The 18,638-nt window shown below is 41.2% G+C and overlaps 1 protein-coding gene across 3 annotated transcripts in view; it reads left to right on the forward strand.

Annotated features, from left to right (window-relative positions):
* The window catches only part of LOC141582215 (chromodomain-helicase-DNA-binding protein 1-like), a 74,363-nt gene that overhangs the window by 9,925 nt on the left and 45,800 nt on the right, over positions 1-18,638 (forward strand). For all 3 annotated transcript variants that reach the window (XM_074389830.1, XM_074389831.1, XM_074389832.1), the window contains exons 3-12: positions 276-382; positions 1,542-1,656; positions 2,267-2,298; positions 6,138-6,219; positions 10,412-10,578; positions 11,939-12,090; positions 13,435-13,527; positions 14,771-14,867; positions 16,400-16,473; positions 17,645-17,755. In XM_074389830.1, the coding sequence (XP_074245931.1) occupies positions 276-382; positions 1,542-1,656; positions 2,267-2,298; positions 6,138-6,219; positions 10,412-10,578; positions 11,939-12,090; positions 13,435-13,527; positions 14,771-14,867; positions 16,400-16,473; positions 17,645-17,755 (1,030 nt within the window). The remainder of the gene's footprint in view (positions 1-275; positions 383-1,541; positions 1,657-2,266; positions 2,299-6,137; positions 6,220-10,411; positions 10,579-11,938; positions 12,091-13,434; positions 13,528-14,770; positions 14,868-16,399; positions 16,474-17,644; positions 17,756-18,638) is intronic.

Below are 18,638 nucleotides of genomic sequence, written 5' to 3' on the forward strand. Positions count from 1 at the left end.
TACAGTACAGGTTCAATTACCTACGCATTGAGCCTCATTGCTTGTTAACTACTGAAGTCATTGAGTTCCACAAATATCTGCGGCAGGTATATTAAAGCTTACATGATTTCACTCCACGAGTGGATTACTCTCCTAATGTGCTGAAGATTGTACAATATTTCTTTGTAAAACAAGTCTTATACAAGAACGTGTGTTCCCTACAGGGTTGTGGGAACTTCGTGGTTGTTTCTCATGGGAAAATGTGATCGAAACTGCCTTGTTTTTCTGTGTTCCAGACGATTGCTCTCTTCATTTACTTAGCAGGAAGATTAAATGATGAAGGACCATTTCTGATTCTTTGTCCCTTGTCGGTTTTGAGCAACTGGAAAGAAGAAATGCAGAGGTACAGAGTAGATGTAGCAGCAATTTTATTGTATATCTTGATTAAGTTTTTTTTCTGGATGATGTGTGAAATGTGCTAAAACTACCTATTGTCGCCGGGCGCAGTGGCTCACGCGTGTAATCCCAGCACTTTGGGAGGCTGAGGCGGGTGGATCACGAGGTCAAGAGATCGAGACCATCCTGGTCAATATGGTGAAACCCCGTCTCTACTAAAAATACAAAAATTAGCTGGGCATGGTGGTGCACACCTGTAGTCCCAGCTACTCGGGAAGCTGAGGCAGCAGAATTGCCTGAGCCCAGGAGGCGGAGGTTGCGGTGAGCCGAGATGGCGCCATTGCACTCCAGCCTGGGTAACAAGAGCGAAACTTGGTCTCAAAAAAAAAAAACCTATTGTCATAATCAGTAAGTGTATTCCAGAAAACTGTGAACTGTGGCCGGGCACAGTGGCTCCACCTGTAATCCCAGCACTTTGGGAGGCTGAGGTGGGCAGATCACTTGAGGTCGGGAGTTCAAGAGCAGCCTGACCAATATGGAGAAACCCCATCTCTACTAAAAATACAGAATTAGCTGGGGTGTGGTGGTGCATGCCTGTATTCCCAGCTACTCAGGAAGCTGAGGCAGGAGAATGGCTTGAACCCAGGAGGCGTAGGTTGCGGTGAGCCAAGATCGCACCATTGCACTCCAGACTAGGCAACAAAAGCGAAACTCCATCTCAAAAAAAGAAAGAAAGAAAGGAAAGAAAACTGTGAACTGATGCAGTGCAGGTAGACACTGAGGATGTAATGGGAAGGGCCCAGTGGATATTATTACTGTTTGGCAATTTGAAGGTCATTAATCATTTCCAGTATTTATGAACTATAGTAGAAGCCATTGCTTTTCATAGTGGCGTAGGAAGTAACTAATGTGGAAGAGATCATTTTACTTTTAGAGTCAGCACAAGACCTTTTTAGATCTGATCCTTCTACCTGTCCACATAGGAACTTGCTCTGAGGTTCAGCCATTACTTTAGGTAAGATTCAGAGCCCTAAGACTCTGGCTGTAGGACCTCACGGGGTCTGCGTGTGAATGTAACCCTCCCATGAAATGCACTTTCCCAGGTGTGTACACCCTGTCACGTGAATCTTCTGTTCACGTTCATCTGCTTCTTTTCTTGGATTCAGATGGGCTCCAGGTCTTTCCTGTGTGACATACGCAGGTGACAAGGAGGAGCGAGCCCGCCTTCAGCAAGACCTCACACAGGACTCACGTTTTCACGTGCTACTGACTACCTATGAGGTATCCATTCGTCTCTCTATAGCAGCAACTTCTAACCTGTGACCTTAGAAGTTGTAGTCTGATGAAATTCTATTGAAGTTTTGTTGAGAACACACGCACTTTTCTGGGCAGGGAGTCTACCTTCGTCAGGTTCTCAAAAGAGGGCTGGGACCAAAAGAAGTGAAGGATCATTGTGCTTCCAATTAGTTAGATCTTTTCCTTTCCTGGTGGATCACGGGGGAAGGCTTCTCAAGAAGGAGGCACTTGAGCGGGCTCTTGGTTAGTGAACAGGAGGCAGGCAGGCGGCCGGGGGAAGGGTTTTGTGGACTGAGGAATCGTGTCTGTTACTGGAGGATAGGAAGGGAAGGCAGTTCTGGCTTCTCGTAAGTGCTTGTTCCTTAGTCTAAAATCGTGTGTGCTGCTGACCTGCCACATAATCAGGCTTCTCTGCTCTTTGTTTTTAAGATGGTGCTACTTAGAAATTATTCACAGAACTTTTTTTACTTAGTGAACAAACGAGGCTTAGATAAATCCTGTAGTTTAAGAGAGTTCACAGAAAACTAGCTTATCAATATCAGAGTTTATCAATGCCAGCCTTTATGTTTTCTAATGTGTCTTCCTAATTTTTCAGATTTGCTTGAAAGATGCCTCATTTCTGAAATCGTGAGTACTGTCTGAGAACTTGCATGAATGTATCGTGCACGTCCTGTCTTCCCTGCACATTTTACCGCTTCGCCTCTCCTGGCATGTCTGGTGTGTCTTCCATGAGTTCTGTTTGTGGATAGGCGGCACGGAACACTCTGCTCATTAGCTTTGTGTCCTTGGGTTAGTTATTTAATCTCCATCAACTTCAGCTTCTTCATCTGTAAAATGGGGATAATCATTTCTTAACCTCGAATAGCTGTTAGGAAAATTAAGTGAGATTAAACATACTTTGTGTGGCGAATAGATATTAGGCTCTTCACATGCAACTTGCATAGACCCCTTTCAGTACTAACATTTGGAGATTTTACTGTAATACAGGAGGAGAATCACTTGAGCTGTTTGCTGGAAATAACCTAAAGTAGTAATAAGTGCTATGGAATTAACTTTTTAGAAAGAGTGTTTTAAATATACTTCTAATTAGTTAACTTTTAGACCTCATATTGGCCCATGAAATCGGAAACTCAGATTTAACTCTTAATACCACCTGACAATGGGAATGACATGATCACATCACAGTAACAGTGATAATGCAAATTAAACAAGGGCTAGAGTTTAGGTAAGAAAGAAAAAGGTATGTTGCCAGGGTTTCATTCTCCATCACCTCTGTAGTTATTACGTGGTGAGGTGGATATTCGGCATCTTTTCTATTTTTTTATAAGATGGAGTCTCACTCTGTCACCCAGGCTCGGAGTGCAGTGGCATGATCTCAGCTCACTGCAACCTCTGCCTCCCAGGTTCAAGTGATTTCCCTGCCTCAGCCTCCCAGGTAGCTGGGATTACAGGTGCCCACTACCATGGCCACACTAATTTTTTGTATTTTTAGTAGAGACAGGGCTTTACTATGCTGACCAGCCTGGTCTTGAACTCCTGACCTCAGGTGATCTACCCGCCTCAGCCTCCCAAAGTGCTGGGATTACAGGCATGAGCCATTGCGCCCAGCCTTCCATCTTTAATATTCAAAAATTCTTGTTTTCCCAAAGTATTAATATTTTAGATGTTATTTCTCATCCAGATTCTCATGAGTTGGATTTCTATTTTCTTGTTATTCTGAATACTAGAGGCTAGGTCATAATTTCGTGATTTCTACCTTAGTATTTCATTTAAGTGAGCATATTATCGTACCTTTCTTAAGATATACATTCCCTCCCTTTTTATTAATATTCAACTTAATATTTGTTGAAAGTCACTTACTGGAAAGACACTGTTCTGAGAGTTACTGGCAATATCAGGAAAGTGAATCTTAGAGCTACCCTATGAAAATGTGAACTCCATTGGAGGGATAAAAAGTGTACAGATACCCATAATACAGAGCAAGATATGGGAAGTCTCAAAAGACAATAAAATTGGGACATAAATGTTGTTGGGTGCTTTATATAAATTATCCCATTTAATCATGAAAACCCTACAAGGCAGCTATTATCAATCCTTTTATGGGTGAGGAAAGGAAGAGATTCAGAAACCCATCCAAGGTTATGTTGCTGATGATAAATAGCAAAACTTGCATTTACACCCAGCCTTTGGTGCTGTGGAGCCTCTTTAAGAGAACTTCTCAAAATAGCTAGTTGTACTGGAGTTTTACATTATTCAGCAGAAATAGAATTTTTCTAGTTCAGATAACTGGTTTTCAATGCATTTTCAGGTCGATTTAAGAACCTAAGTAACAGAAGGACCTTTATAATGCTGTCTTGTGTGAATCCCAACAGCATAGGTAGATTCTTTCAATATCATCGGAAGGTTATGTTGCCTATTACTGTACATTCTGAGAATAGCAGGGACGTGTAATATCATCTCTGCAGTAAAGAGATTTATTATGCAGAGTTAAGGCTGTGCATGTTACAAATATGAAAAATTTGAAATGTTTTGGGCAATAGACTTGTAAAACTGTTTGGATCAAGAGGATTAGAGGTCACCTCATCAGACTTTGCATTCAGTGTTGGGATTCCCTCCATCATTTCCTCTTTAGGGAGCCCCTTTAGAGTATCTTTTGATGAGTGATTTGACCCGCTTCCTTTCACGAGCCAGAATCTACCTCTCCGTAGCCTTTTTCATTAGACGAGCGTTTATTAGACACCTGAGTGTCTAGTTCTTCACAAGGGAATAGGCCCTAATCTGTTTTGAAAGCTGATTCAAACAGAGCCAGGCACCGTGCTAGAGAAACTTCCAAACCTCATCTCATGACCACTGTGCAACTTTGTCTGGACCCTTGTGTCTTACCATCCTTAAATGCATCCTCTGCTCATGCCACCCAGCCTTTTCCTGCGGCTTTCTTGTCTTTCTTTGGACCCTCAGTCCTCCCTCCACACACGCCTGTCGGTAGGTGAATGGTAGTATAGTAGGCACCCGTTTTTCCGCCTGTCCTCTGGAGTTTATCTGTAACCTCAGGAAGAGGGCCTTCTTGTAAGGTGAACCTCTGCTGATCTTTCTCTAATTTGGGGGGAATTTTCCTTTCCATACCTACTATTTTTTCAATACTCTGTTTTACCTATATATAGATTTAGTTTTTTGATTTTTTTTTTTTTTGAGACGGAGTTTCGCTCTTGTTACCCAGGCCGGAGTGCAATGGCGCAGTCTCGGCTCACCGCAACCTCCGCCTCCTGGGTTCGGGCAGTTCTCCTGCCTCAGCCTCCTGAGTAGCTGGAATTACAGGGACGCGCCACCACGCCCAGCTAATTTTCTGTATTTTTAGTAGAGACGGGGTTTCACCATGTTGACCAGGATGGTCTCGATCTCTTGACCTCGTGATCCACCCGCCTCGGCCTCCCAAAGTGCTGGGATTACAGGCTTGAGCCACCGTGCCCGGCTAAATTTCGTTTTTTTAAATATGAAAATAATGTAATGGGACTCCAGAATGTTTGTAATCAAAATAAAAAGTTAAACATCTTATAATTTCCACTTTATTATTTTTGCATGGTTTCACATTTGTAAAAGAGGATATACGATATTTATATCGTTTTTGTTATTGTATAGGCCTTTTACATTGCAATAGAATCATTTAAAATGCTGCTGTATTTTACCACTTATTATTGGACATTTAGGTTCATTTCCATTTTTTGCTGTTTTAAATAATACAACTTGAAACATTCCCACGTATTTTTCTGTATTTTGTTTTTTTAAATAGCTTTCCAGTACTATTTGTCAAAGTACTTGCTTTTCTGACTGAAACTTCTTGAGAAAGTGCTGATGTGACCCTCTATGTTACAGAATGTGTTCTGGCAACAGCCACCAATGACGTCCATGTCATCAAATTCAGTGGATATGTCTTCCTGGACATCTCTGTAACATTTGACTCTATTTACCACTTCCCCGTTTTAAAGTCACACTTCTTAAGTTGCGACACCACCACTGTCTCTTGATTTTTTTTCTTCTGTGCTTGAACGTCATCTCTGTCTTTATGACCTTCACCAAGTCTGAGCTTTAGTGTCTTCGTTAGTAAAACGAGCACAATTGTCTGCTTGCTGTGCTCTTTTGGACTAAATAACACATAAAGCCCTGAGGTCAGTGTCTAGTGCAAAGTAGAAGATCATAAATGCTTCCTTTTCCTTTCTGTCTCTGGCTTCTTCCTTTCTGCACAGGTTTTTCCCATTTTGTAAAAAAAAAAAAAAAAGATTATCTTAGTTTTACTATCTTATTTAGATATTGTATTAAGCACACGGTAGCCTCTCAGATAGGAAGTTAATTTGGTTGCATCTGTAATAGCATGGGCTTACTGTTAGTCTTAACAGTCGCGGTTTTATAGTAAGATTGTGAAATATGTATTTAAATCACACAAAACTGAAAGCTTGGGTTTTCTCTCACAGATTCCCTTGGAGTGTTCTTGTTGTGGATGAAGCTCACAGGTTGAAAAACCAAAGCTCTCTGCTGCATAAGACCTTGTCAGAGGTAAACGCACAGTGTAGCCTTAGTTTTTATGTAACCCCTTCTTTTTAAACAGACATTATTTTTGAGAGTAATTTTAGATTCACAACAAAATTGAACAGAAACTACAGATGTTTCCCACACATATGTCCCCACACATGTACAGCTCCCCCCATTATCAGCATGCCCCACCAGAGTGGCACAGCCGTTGGAGCTGATGAACCTGCATTGATACGTCATTATCACCAAAGCCCATAGTTAACATTCAGGTTCTGTCTTGGTGGTATACATTCTGTAGGTTTGGACAAATGGACAAAACCGTGATATTTACTGTTACAGTATCACACAGTAGTTTCACTGCCCTAAAAATTCTCTGTTCCACATATTCATCCTTTCTTCATAACTCTTCTTAAAAAAAATATTAGTTTAGGCCTATATAGAGTCAATTGGATTGAAACCTTTTTTTGAGCTTGATTTCTGCAGTGTTAAATGAACATTTTGTGGAAGACAGAAGTAGTACTTAATATGACCTGACTTCTTTCTGTCCTTTGTATAGGAGAGAAGTTTACTAAAATCTAGTGAATAAGAACTCTACCCCAATAAAATGCATTTTATTTCAGAAATGTTTCAACTCTCTTTTGATCATCTTCAAAGGGACAATTTCTTTTAAAAAATAATCTTATTATAATTACTCTTTGTGCAATAATAGATATATCAGACACGTCGTACCCCTCCCCCAATTTACCCGTTGAAAAAATTTGATGGTGCACATGGGGTGATTGAGACCGGTTGCATGCTATTGAATATCACCTCCAGTCTGTCTTGCCTTTGTCCTGCGTTTGAGCTTAATACATGTGCTTTTATTCCATTCTCTGGATCTCTCGAATCATTCTGGCAAGTGGATGAGAAATATCACTGTAGCCTAGATTGGCCCGTTTTACTGAGGAGCCGGTGCAATGTGAAACACCCTTCTTCTTACTGACTTGGTAAAGGTTTATTCATTGATGAGACCACATATGTTAATTTCTCTGATGATAGTTTAAGTTTGGTCCTTGTCCTATAATAAATCAATTAATAAATTTAGAGGTCATTTGGAGGAAAGTCTTAGATATGAATTCCATATTTACTGGCCTAAAAGTTGCAGTTTTTGGAGTTTTACTGTAGATATGCTCACTGTCTATCTTAGCCCAGTCTCAAAGGTTACTGTCCCCTGGTGGGCCCTCCATCCCTGGTGTCCTTTGCCTTCTTTGTAAGGACTTTTGACAGTATCTCCTTCTGAGAGTTTGTCTTGGTCTGTTTTTCACAGACTGGTTAATTCATCTGAGCAGAAATTTATTTCTCACTGTTCTAGAGGCTGGGAAGTCCAAGATCAAGGTGCCAGCATTTGGCAAGGGCCCTCTCACTGACTGCATCCTCACATGACAGAAGGTGGATGGGCAAGAGGGAGCAGAAGAGCAAGCTGTCCAAATGCTGCATGGCACTTTCTAAAAAAAGGAAAGACCTTAATCCTATTCATGAGGGACAAGCTCTCATGAACTAACCACCTCTTAAAGGCCCTACCTCTTAATACGACCACATTGGCAACACCCAGATTTTGGAGGCAACACTTTTCAATTTATAGCAGTTGTCATATCCCGGCATTTAACCTTATAAAAGACTGCTTCATGGAGTACCGTGCCATATGCTGATTTACAATGGGAGGAGAGAAGCAGGCACAGTGAAGGAACCTGGATTTGGAGTAGGGAAACTCAGTTCTGTTGCTGGCCCCAGAGCCTTTTCTTGTTGCTCATAAGGAAACTAAGGCTCAGAGGAGTTAAGTGAGGAAACGGTTCTGGGTCATCTAAGCATTCCCTTTTAGACAAGGCTTGGGTTGCAGATAACTAGTTAGTTGGAAAGAAAATACATTTATTTATTGGGCTGAGAGTTGGGGAGGGGGATACTGCCTTTTGTTTCTTCCTAATACTGTTTTCACTTTATAAAAGTTGGAAGCAAACTAAGTGTGAAATAAAGGGAATATAGGGAATTTACAGGTTACACAGTTTATGCCGCATTCACACAGTCCATTTACAAAAAGTAAGGCTACCAAGAACACTTAGGTAGAAGAATACAGAAAATGTTTACTAAGTATTTGAGACACAAAAAAGCTTACAAAATACTATTTACAAACAGAGATGGTCTCTGAACCTTTAGTCAGTTATAAGTTTTGGTCCCAAAATGGATCCAACTGAATCAAAATGTTAATTAGTGTCACGGTAATACCTGCAGTGACTACCAGCCTTGATCACCTTTGTGACCTCACAGCCTTCATTCACCTCAGCTCTTTACTTGGTGGACACATATTGTAAAAATGTTAATTGATTATTGGAAACATTTCTTCTGATAAGTTCCCACACTTGAAAAATACGCCGGGCGCGATGGCTCATACCTGTAATCCCAGCACTTTGGGAGGCCAACGTGGGCGGATCACGAGGTCAAGAGATCGAGACCATGCTGGCCAACATGGTGAAACCCCATCTCTACTAAAAAATACAAAAATTAGCTGGTCGTGGTGGTTCGCACCTGTAGTACCAGCTACTCGGGAGGCTGAGGCAGGAGAATTGCTTGAACCCAGGAGGCAGAGGTTGCGGTGAGCCGAGATTGCACCACTGCCCTCCAGCCTGTCGACAGAGCAAGACACTGACTCAAAAAAAAAAAAAAAAAAGAAAAATGCTGCATAAACATCACCTAACAAGCAGAACAAGCATGAATGGGTAGACATTGATTAGACATTTAAAAAGAAACACAAAGGGAGAAGGCAAAAATAATTTCTGTTTACATTTGTTTTAATTGATTGTATTTATTGATCATTTTTTATAAAAGCAGTATCTTCTCTGACCCCCTCCCAAATCAAAATATAGAAAGACAAGAAGAGAGGGAAGACATACCAATGACCCTACTCCTACATTAACACTTTAATGGTGTATGTGCTGCCGTAATCTTTGCTATGTGTATGCACCCAAAAGTAATGTGTGTGTGTGTGTGTGTGTGTGTGTGTGTGTGTATATTTAAAAAGTCAAAATGTATATTATTTAAAATATCAAAATACAGTATACTTGTGTATTTATGTGCATATATGTATGTGTGTATATGTGCATGTATATACACATGTCATATATATATACATTTACATACTGCATTTTGACATTTAAAACAGGCCAGGTGTGGTGGCTCACACCTGTAATCCCAGCACTTTGGGAGGCAGAGGCAGGAAAATCACTTGAGCCCATGAGTTCAAGAGCAGCCTGGGCAATATAGTGAGACCTTGTCTCTACAAAAAAATAAAGAAATTAGCTGAGTGTGGTGGTGAGTACCTATAGCTTCAGCTACTGGTGAGGCTGAAGTGGGAGGAATCACTTGAGCCTGGAAGGAAGAGGTGACGGTGAGCCAAGATCATGCGACTGTACTCCAGCCTGGGTAATAGAGCAAGACCTTATCTCAAAAAAAGAAAAAAGATACACATGCTCAAGATGTCAAGATGTGGTTCCCTCATTTTGTTTTATTATTTCTCCTAGTGTAAGTTCTTTTGAATGTCAGTTTAGAGGATATCCTTTGCTTGACCTGATATCTTTTCTTCTTTTTCCTGACCTTCTACTTCCTTTGTCTCTTACTCCGGGTGTTCTCTGTTCAAAATTTAAAGAAACATTTTTCCATTTGAGGCTCTCTATATTCCTATGTCTAGAAACATCCAGAAATCTTGATGTCTTGCATCTCATCTACCATTAGGTTTTATAAAAGGACCGTCTCCTATGATAAATCTTGCTTCTTGTTTGCAGTGGTGGGGCCTGATGCTATAGTGCTGGGTTCTCAAACTGCACAAGCGTGTGCATTGTGTCAGATACCTCAGTAGACTGCCCTACACAGGCAGTAACACATAGTTGGAATGCCCACATAAACTGAATAATAGCCATAGTAAATACTCACACAGTACTTCAGAGCTCACGTAACAGTATTTTCTTCACAGGATTATTATCCCCTTCTTATGGCTGAAACTGAAGAGGTATTATTTCCTGCATCAAACACCTAGTATGCGGCTTGAACCTGAGCCATCTGATTTCATGTCCCGTCGGTCATTCCATTAAATCATGCCTTTCTCTGTACGGGTAAAGATTGTGTTGGGTAACTCAGCCTTGCCTTCCAGTGTTACAGAATTTTTATTTTATTTATTTATGTATTTGAGTTCTCAGTAGTCTTCAGTCTCCTGTTGACTGGAACCCCCATCCAGAACAGCCTCCAAGAGCTCTACTCCCTCCTCAGTTTTGTGGAACCTGATCTTTTTTCCAAGGAAGAGGTGGGAGATTTTGTTCGACGCTACCAGGATATTGAGAAAGAGTCTGAGTCAGGCAAGTTCCTTTCCTACTAATTATCCCCAACACGTCTTAGCACAGAAACCATCCTGATGCATAATGCGTATAGGTGGAAAAGAAGGAGAACTGATTGATGACCAGAGATCACCTTCCAGGGAGACAGAGCCACAGAAATTTGGGAGATATTAGATCACACATGTTGTTCTCAGTTGTCTGCTATTCATGACTCTCTTAATTGCTTACTATGTGATTCCATAGTAGGGCTTCTCTAGTTCATTTTTGGAAGAAATAGGAAGGGCCTGCTGATTTGCAGACTATTTTTTTCCAACTTGTATTTTCTCTAAAGACTTTATTATCTTTATATGTCGCTTCCTGAGGGAGAAAAGTGTGTGAATGCTGTAGTCTCAGACTACTGTTTAGCATTCTACAGCACTGGTATTTCTTTTAACGCTGCACCAAAACCAGAATTCTGGGACGGTCACCTTCCTCTTTCATATAGCCGAGAGTTGTGGTCTTCTCTTCTTGTATCTTTGCCCCTCTGTGTTGTAGGATTATCTGTCTATCCTTGTGATATTCTCCTGGGATGATTTTTCAAAACAGATAGGAGGTATGCCAAATAGTGAGTTTGTATGTACTTGGTAAGGGTGAGTTTGAGGGGCTTCTCACAGCAAAAATCCCCAGACCGCAGACTGAAGATTACCTGGCGAACTTGCTCTGATTACTCCCATGTTTTGGGTTACCTGATAAAATGCAAGACGACTTCTAGTCAAATGCATGACATACTTGTATTACATAGGACACACTTGTGTTAAAAAGTTGTTAAAAAAATTCACATTGAGCTGGGCACCTATATTTGCATATCTGGGAATTCTACAGGTGGTGTAATTCTAATTTAGAATAATTTTTGAAATTCAAGACATCTGGGGAAAGAATAAGGGATTGAAAGTCATGAAACCAAATTCGAATGCTGGCCACATTCACATCCAGCTGTGTGACTTCGGATAAGTTGCCCAGTTTCTGAGCCTCATTTAACCCGGCTATAAAAATGGGAACAGTATTTCTCTCACCTGAAATTTCTAAGCTGTTACGCTGATCAATGAGATTAAACGCAAAAATACTGTAGAAACAAAAGAGCTTTGTTCATAGGAGAGATTAGTAAGAATCAAGTTCTTTGGGTGTCTAGCTCTTGGGTTAAGAACCAGTGATGATTCCAGGCAGAATTGGGAAGAAGATCCTAGTGAAGGAAGAAATACTATGAAAAATGACCGTACTGGCCTAAAATGCAGAATAAGCATGAAATGAGAAACAAAAATAAGTTCCTCTAAGTTCGCTAGTAGTTCGTTGCCTTGGTTGTCAGTTTGTCCCATGCTTCTTGTATTTATTTTTTATCATGTAGCTAGTGAACTGCACAGACTCTTGCAGCCATTTCTGCTGAGGCGAGTGAAAGCTGAGGTGGCTACAGAGCTTCCCAAGAAGACAGAAGTAGTGATATACCACGGCCTGTCAGCATTGCAGAAGAAATACTACAAGGCCATTTTGATGAAAGACCTAGGTAATCAGAGGGCACTTGGCCGCTGAGAAACTAAGTGAGGATGTGATTTCATGTAGTCAGATACTTTATAATCACACTTACTGGTATGATCCCAAGAATATGAGGTGGCATTTTGTATCGTGAGTAATTCCCGTCAGCTACCACGCGACTGTGGCGGAGCTCCTTAAATGTCACTCAGCCTTGGTTGTTGCAGTTGTGAAATTTCCTTTTCTCCCCTCCCTCCGTTTTTCTACTGCCTGTAATGAAGCAAACACTTCCAGGTGTCCTGGTCATGCCTTTCATCCTGCCACCCTGTCAGATACGGTCGTCCACCCTAATCCGCAGCTTCGCTTTCCGAGGTTTCAGTCACCTGCACTGAACTGGAGTCCGAAAATATTAAATGGGAGATTCCAGAAATAATTCGTGAATTTAAATTAAACTCTGTTGTTAGTAGCGTGATGAGATCTGACTCTGTTCCGCCCAGGACATGAGTCCTCCTTGTGTTCCGTCATCCACGGCGTCAGCGTCAGCAGCTGCTCTGCCATCAGTCCAACGGTCGCCGTATCGCAGCGCTTTTGTTCAGGTGACCTTCATTTTACCTAAAAATGGCCCCGAAGCGCGAGAGCAGTGCTGCCTGCATTTGGGCTATGCCAAAGAAGCCATAAAGTGCTGCTTTTAAGCAAAAAGGTTTAAGTTATCAAAAAAATGAAAAAAAAATTGATACGCCGAGATTGCTAACAACAGATCTGTGACATTATGAACAGTACATTGTTATAATTGTTGTATTTTTATTATGAGTCATTGTTCATCTTTTTTGTGCCAAATTAAACTTTATCATGGGTAGGTACGTATAGGAGAAAACACAGAATTCATACAGGGTTTGGTACTATCTGTGGTTTCCAGTATCCACTGGGGGTCTTAGAACATTTTCCCCATGGATAAGGGAGAACTGCTGCGTTTAAGAGAATGCAAAACTTTTTTGTCGAATCACATTCACTGGGAGGAATTGGGAGTGGCAGGGGAGAGATAGGCGTGAAATAACTTCTCAGTTTGCATTTATTTGTCCCTTGGCTCCACAACAACAGTTAAAGAAAATGTAGAATTTGCGGAAGAGTAACAGAGTACTCCAGAGTTCAATTCATAGTTGAGGGGTCTTTCTTAAAACAAAATGGTTAGGAAAATTTTATATGAACATGATATTAATTCTCGATTCAATTCTGTGAAATTTGGGAGGTTCATATAGGTTCGAAGGATATAATTGAAATGATTAAGGTTATTTGTAGAAACTCAGGGTTTTGGTTTTGGTTTTGTTCAGTAGGCCATCTCTCTCTTTCTCTCTCCCCCTTTTTTTTTTTTAAATTTCAGATGCATTTGAAAATGAGACAGCAAAGAAAGTCAAACTTCAGAACATCTTGTGCCAGCTTCGGAAGTGTGTGGATCACCCGTACTTGTTTGACGGTGAGGCAGTGCCCTTTCCCCCACAGGATTCTTTGTTAACATCTCTGTGGCCAAGTCATACTACAATTTTTCAAAATAATTGCATATACGTACTGTGTCTACTTCGTTTATTCTCAGTTTTCTGTATTAGTGTTACCTCATATAGTGTTCATTTTCAAATGTCCTCAGTTGTCTGTTTAATATCCATCCCTTCTAACTATGTTTTCTTTTCTTTTTTTGTTAAATCCATGGTTGGTCCTAGACCCTACAGACCCTGCGTTGCATCTGTCACATCTTTTTATTTTCCTATAATCCAGAAACATTCTTGGGAGTGTTTTTTATTTTATTTTGCCCCTTTTTTTCTTTCATGACATGAAGAGTCAAGAATGATAGTTGTATGGAATGCATGATAATCTGGATGGATTTGATCATTTCTTCATGATTTGATTTCCCATTGTCTCGAACCCACTCAGCCTTTCGTCACAACTATTCCAGGTCCAGCAGTGATCGCCCTGTTGCCCAGCTGGTGGTTATTTGTTAATTCACGTTTCGGTTACCCTCTCAGAAGCCTTGAGCACAGTCGATCATTTCTTTCTTGGAGCGCTTCCCTCCCTTGGCTTCTGGGATGGACTTTCTCTTCTCCATCTGCTCCTTCTCAGTCTCCTCTGTTGCTTCCCCTTTATCATACAGACCTCTATAGATTTCCCCTGAGCACTGTTTTAGCTGCGTCCTAGGAATTTCCATGTGTAGTGTTTTTGTTTTTCTTCAGACTGGGGCTTTTCTGATTCCCCGATTGTTAGCCCTTGGAGCAAGCACTCCTGTGGCTTTGGATACTCTACACATGATCAGTACAGAGGGTTTGCTGCAGTTACTTTAAGGGGATCTCTGCCAAGCAATGCTACAAACTAAAGATTGCACAAAATCTTAAGTAGGCGCATATGAGAACTTTTTCAAGAGGAGAGGGCATTGGGAACACATCGGTTTTGAAAGAAACCCTCCGGGTTATTCTGACTGCCATTTTGATTTATTTCGTTGAGTGCGTCTCAAGATTTCAGTTTTGGGTCTCCTTGACGTTTAGCATCCTCTTCTGCCTCAGTTTCCTGAAGAGTGGTTTTATTCCTTAGTTAGGTGTTTATTAGGCTTGTCGGATGTGCCAGACTGTAACTGGTCTTAAGCAGAACTGAGATCATGCCAACAACTGCTTATCAGAGGAGCCTGGCTTCTCTTCCTGTAGCCTGTTGACTCCCCTGACTTTCTTTTCTAGGTGTAGAGCCAGAGCCTTTTGAAGTCGGAGACCACCTGATTGAGGCTAGTGGGAAACTTCACCTGCTGGATAAGCTACTAGCGTTGCTGTATTCCAGGTAGGTGGTAGGTTCACATTTGCTGCTCTGAGCTAATGACTGTTAAGACTTGACTATTGAGGAACTCACTGAGTTGTTGAGGCCAATTCCAGTTTTCTTTTTTTTCTTAATGCTGTTTCAGGTTTTGCCTTCTCTGTGACTACACTCGCACCCCATCCCTTCCACAATCATTCTTTTCTTTCCTGAGTTTCTACAGCACTTAGGATCCTAATCCAGCACTTGGCAGTGGGCTGCGTTAATCTGCTGTCTGGTTAATTGGTGTTTGTGAACTCTATCACTCCAACTATGTTGTTTGGCTCCACACGGACAGAGATGACACTGAGCATTTTTTTTATAGTTGCCTGTAGTAACTTGCATTGAATTGACACATAGTGAAGGCTCAGTAAACATTCATTTTTGTTAACCTGTGGGGTTTGATTTGAACTCACTGGAAACTTGAAGGACTCTTTCTCAGAGACATGATTTGGGCATTAGAAGACCAGACTCAGTTAGTGTTCAGCAGCCATGTGTTCAGCTTATACCTAATCCTCCCAGTCACCAGAGAGAAAGCAGGGTCTAGGAACGTGCAAGTGAAATATTTCATGTCTTACTGTATTTCACTGGTTCTCATATAGCTGCCATAAGTATGGTAGAGTTGGAAAAGGACCTATAAATGCCTTCTCCCCAGTTTTCTATTTCACAGAGCCAGAAAGGTTACATGACTTGCCCAAGGTCACACAGCCAGCAAATGGCAGACATGAGATTAGGATTGAGGTCTTCAGGTTCAGTGCTTCTCTAACCATTTGAGGCTTGAATCTTGAAAGAGTTCCCTGTAATTACTCCTCTTAAACTTGTTGCAAGCTCACATTAAATGTTTTTATAATGAGAATATTGTTTCGACAGTGCTATGCTGCTTCGTTTATGTGAATTTAGAAGAGCCAGTAACAAGGGGCTCTAGGCCCGACTTTGTTCTTGACTCGTTCCGTCATTGTGCCTCCTCCGTTCTTCCCTCCTCTCATGTATACAAACATTTTCTCATGTGTCGTGGAAGGTGAGAGGTCACTTACCTCTTGCTTCTCTACAGTGATGCTTCTCAGACTTTTCAGCCAATATAGCTGTAAATGAGGGGATAGTGACTGTACCCGCAGTCAGGGAACAGCTGTAGATGACTAAACACAAGCTTTCTTCAGAGTCTCCAGTGTTTGTTTTTTTTTGTTTTTTGTGCTTATATTTCTTTCCATTGAGCAAATTGACATTCCAGAAAGAGGCGCCGTGTTTATTCTAGGGCTTATATCCCCTGTGGCCTTGGCATGTCCCTTGGGAATAGTCTCCACTCTAGTTTGAGGATGATCGTTCTGAGGGATGCAGCTACCTGTGGAGGTATATTCTTAGAGAAAGCATTTGGAATTTCTAAGGCAGTCTATAAATTATACGACATTTATATTTCTACTTCAGTATTTATAAACTTGTATTCTTTGGGAAGTTTTGACTGAGGGAAATTTACCTTAAATTCACTAGACTTGCAGTGTTTCCATTTCTCTTTTTCTTGCCAGGGGCCATCGGGTTTTACTTTTCTCCCAGATGACCCAGATGTTGGATATTCTCCAAGACTATATGGATTACAGAGGTGACACCTTTTGGCCACTACATCACCCAAGGCTCTATTGGACTTAATAGTCCAGATAGGTCCATGAAGAATAATATGGGATATGAGAATATTTCAAAGGAAAGCAGGGTGGGAACATTATTCAGAACCAAAAATCAAAAGTAAAGCGAGCAGAGAGTGACGAGTGGAGGCAAGGATGGCGAGCAGAGAAGAGGCACGTGGGCAGAAATAAACACCTGCGTTCCCATCAGTTACACGATGTAAAATGGCGGGCCGTGGAGCAAATGTCGTGGCATTGTTGGTGTTTCTGAAAATGTATATAAACAAAGTTTTGGTGACTAGAGCTTTTAGTGTCTTGTAACATTGACCTCAACAGTTGAGCACTTACTCAGGATCAGTAAAAAGGTGAATATTGAAATTATAGAGGTACCAAATAAGGCAGGGGAAAAGTAAGATCAACTTTTTCTATATAGATGATAGAGAATGTAGTTTATTACCTGGGAAGTCTGTATAATATGTGAGAAGATTCATGTGAAATGATGAGAAAAGGCTCTAACATGAGTTGATCTTGAGCCCAGTGGTAAAGAAGTATCAGCTCCAGACCTTACAATTTACAAAAGTAGTTCAGACCGGGTCTCTGTGTACCTGGTCCGGTGGACCCTTGGCGAAACGCTGTTGGCACACGCCACTGACCATCGAGAGGTCCCCAGATGCACAAACACAGCCTGAGCTTGTGGCCGCCCTTCCCCACATGGATGCATGGAGGCAGGTGGTGACCTCTTAAAGCCTCATTGAAAGGCAGATTGCTGGGCCATTAGAAGGGCTCACTCACCTGCTTCCAAGTGCTTGTCTTCTGTTTACGTAAGTAAGAATTATGTGTCACCAAAATTGAAACTACCACACAGGATAGATGTTCAGGGTTGCTTACAAATAGTCAAAACTGAGAATTAACTCCATAAATTCCAAGACTTCATGTATTTTAAAAATCCAGAGTATGTTATGGTGAGTTCTTTTGTAAAACGATCACTGTTTCTGTTTAAATTTTTCCCGTGGGATTGGCTTAGAGTAGGGCCAGGCCTATATATGAAAAGGGACAAAATTGGCCTTTGGTTTTGGGCTAACGTAATTTTTTGATTCCCCAAAGACTACTTGAAAAGGTTAACGATTTCTGTTTTTCTTCCTCTCTGTAAAGGCTACAGCTATGAGCGTGTGGATGGTTCTGTGAGAGGAGAAGAGAGACACCTGGCCATTAAGAACTTTGGACAGCAGCCCATTTTTGTTTTTCTCCTGAGTACTAGGGCAGGTAGGCTGCGTAGGCGTTAATGGGAACAGACAATGAGGAATGATAGAGTACTGTTACGTCCCACTGTTACTACACTCTTTTCCTGAATTCTCTGAAAGGCGAGGCTATTTACTGAATGTAGAACAAGGTACTGGACTTCAGGCATGGTGCTCTGTTCTATCCAACCTGTCCAAGATGTCATCTCATCAAAGAAGTAAGGCTGAAACCTGGGGTTATTGGAAAGTAATTCTCATCTGCTTTGACCATTGACCTGGGAATGTCCTGAAAGGTTTCTGTAATTTCGTGAATGTTTCGTTTGCATTCAGTGGAGGTAGCTCTTCTTCCTAACCATGAATTTGGGAAATAAGGTAACAGTTTGTCAGTTAGTTGTTCTTCCTTTGTAAGTATTTCTGGAATAATGTTGAAAGGCTTAGCAAAAATCTAGTTGTTTAAAAAGTGTTACTATGTAGAAACTACCAACTTTATAGAATTATTTATGACATTGTCCATCTATCACTTAAATTATAAATACTATGACATTTGTAATGCTTTACCAGTCACAGAGTGCTTTCATATACTCTTACATAATTTAAAATCAGCTCTTGGAGATGAAATGATTCTCTAAGTCATTATGGTGTCTGAGAAAAATTTTAAAAAGCTGGCGCAGTGGCTTATGCCTATAATCCCAGGACTTTGGGAGGCCAAGGTGAGTGGATCACTGGAGGTCGGGAGTTCAAGACCAGCCTGGCCAACATGGTGAAACCCCATCTGTACTAAAAAAATATATATATATAACTTAGCTGAGTGTGGTGGTGCATGCCTGTAATCCCAACTACTAGGGAGGCTGAGACAGGAGAATTGCTTGAACCCAGGAGGCAGAGATTGCAGTGAGCCAAGATTGCAC

This window comes from Saimiri boliviensis, chromosome 19 (genome assembly GCF_048565385.1).
Source record: "Saimiri boliviensis isolate mSaiBol1 chromosome 19, mSaiBol1.pri, whole genome shotgun sequence".
NCBI lineage: Eukaryota > Metazoa > Chordata > Mammalia > Primates > Cebidae > Saimiri > Saimiri boliviensis.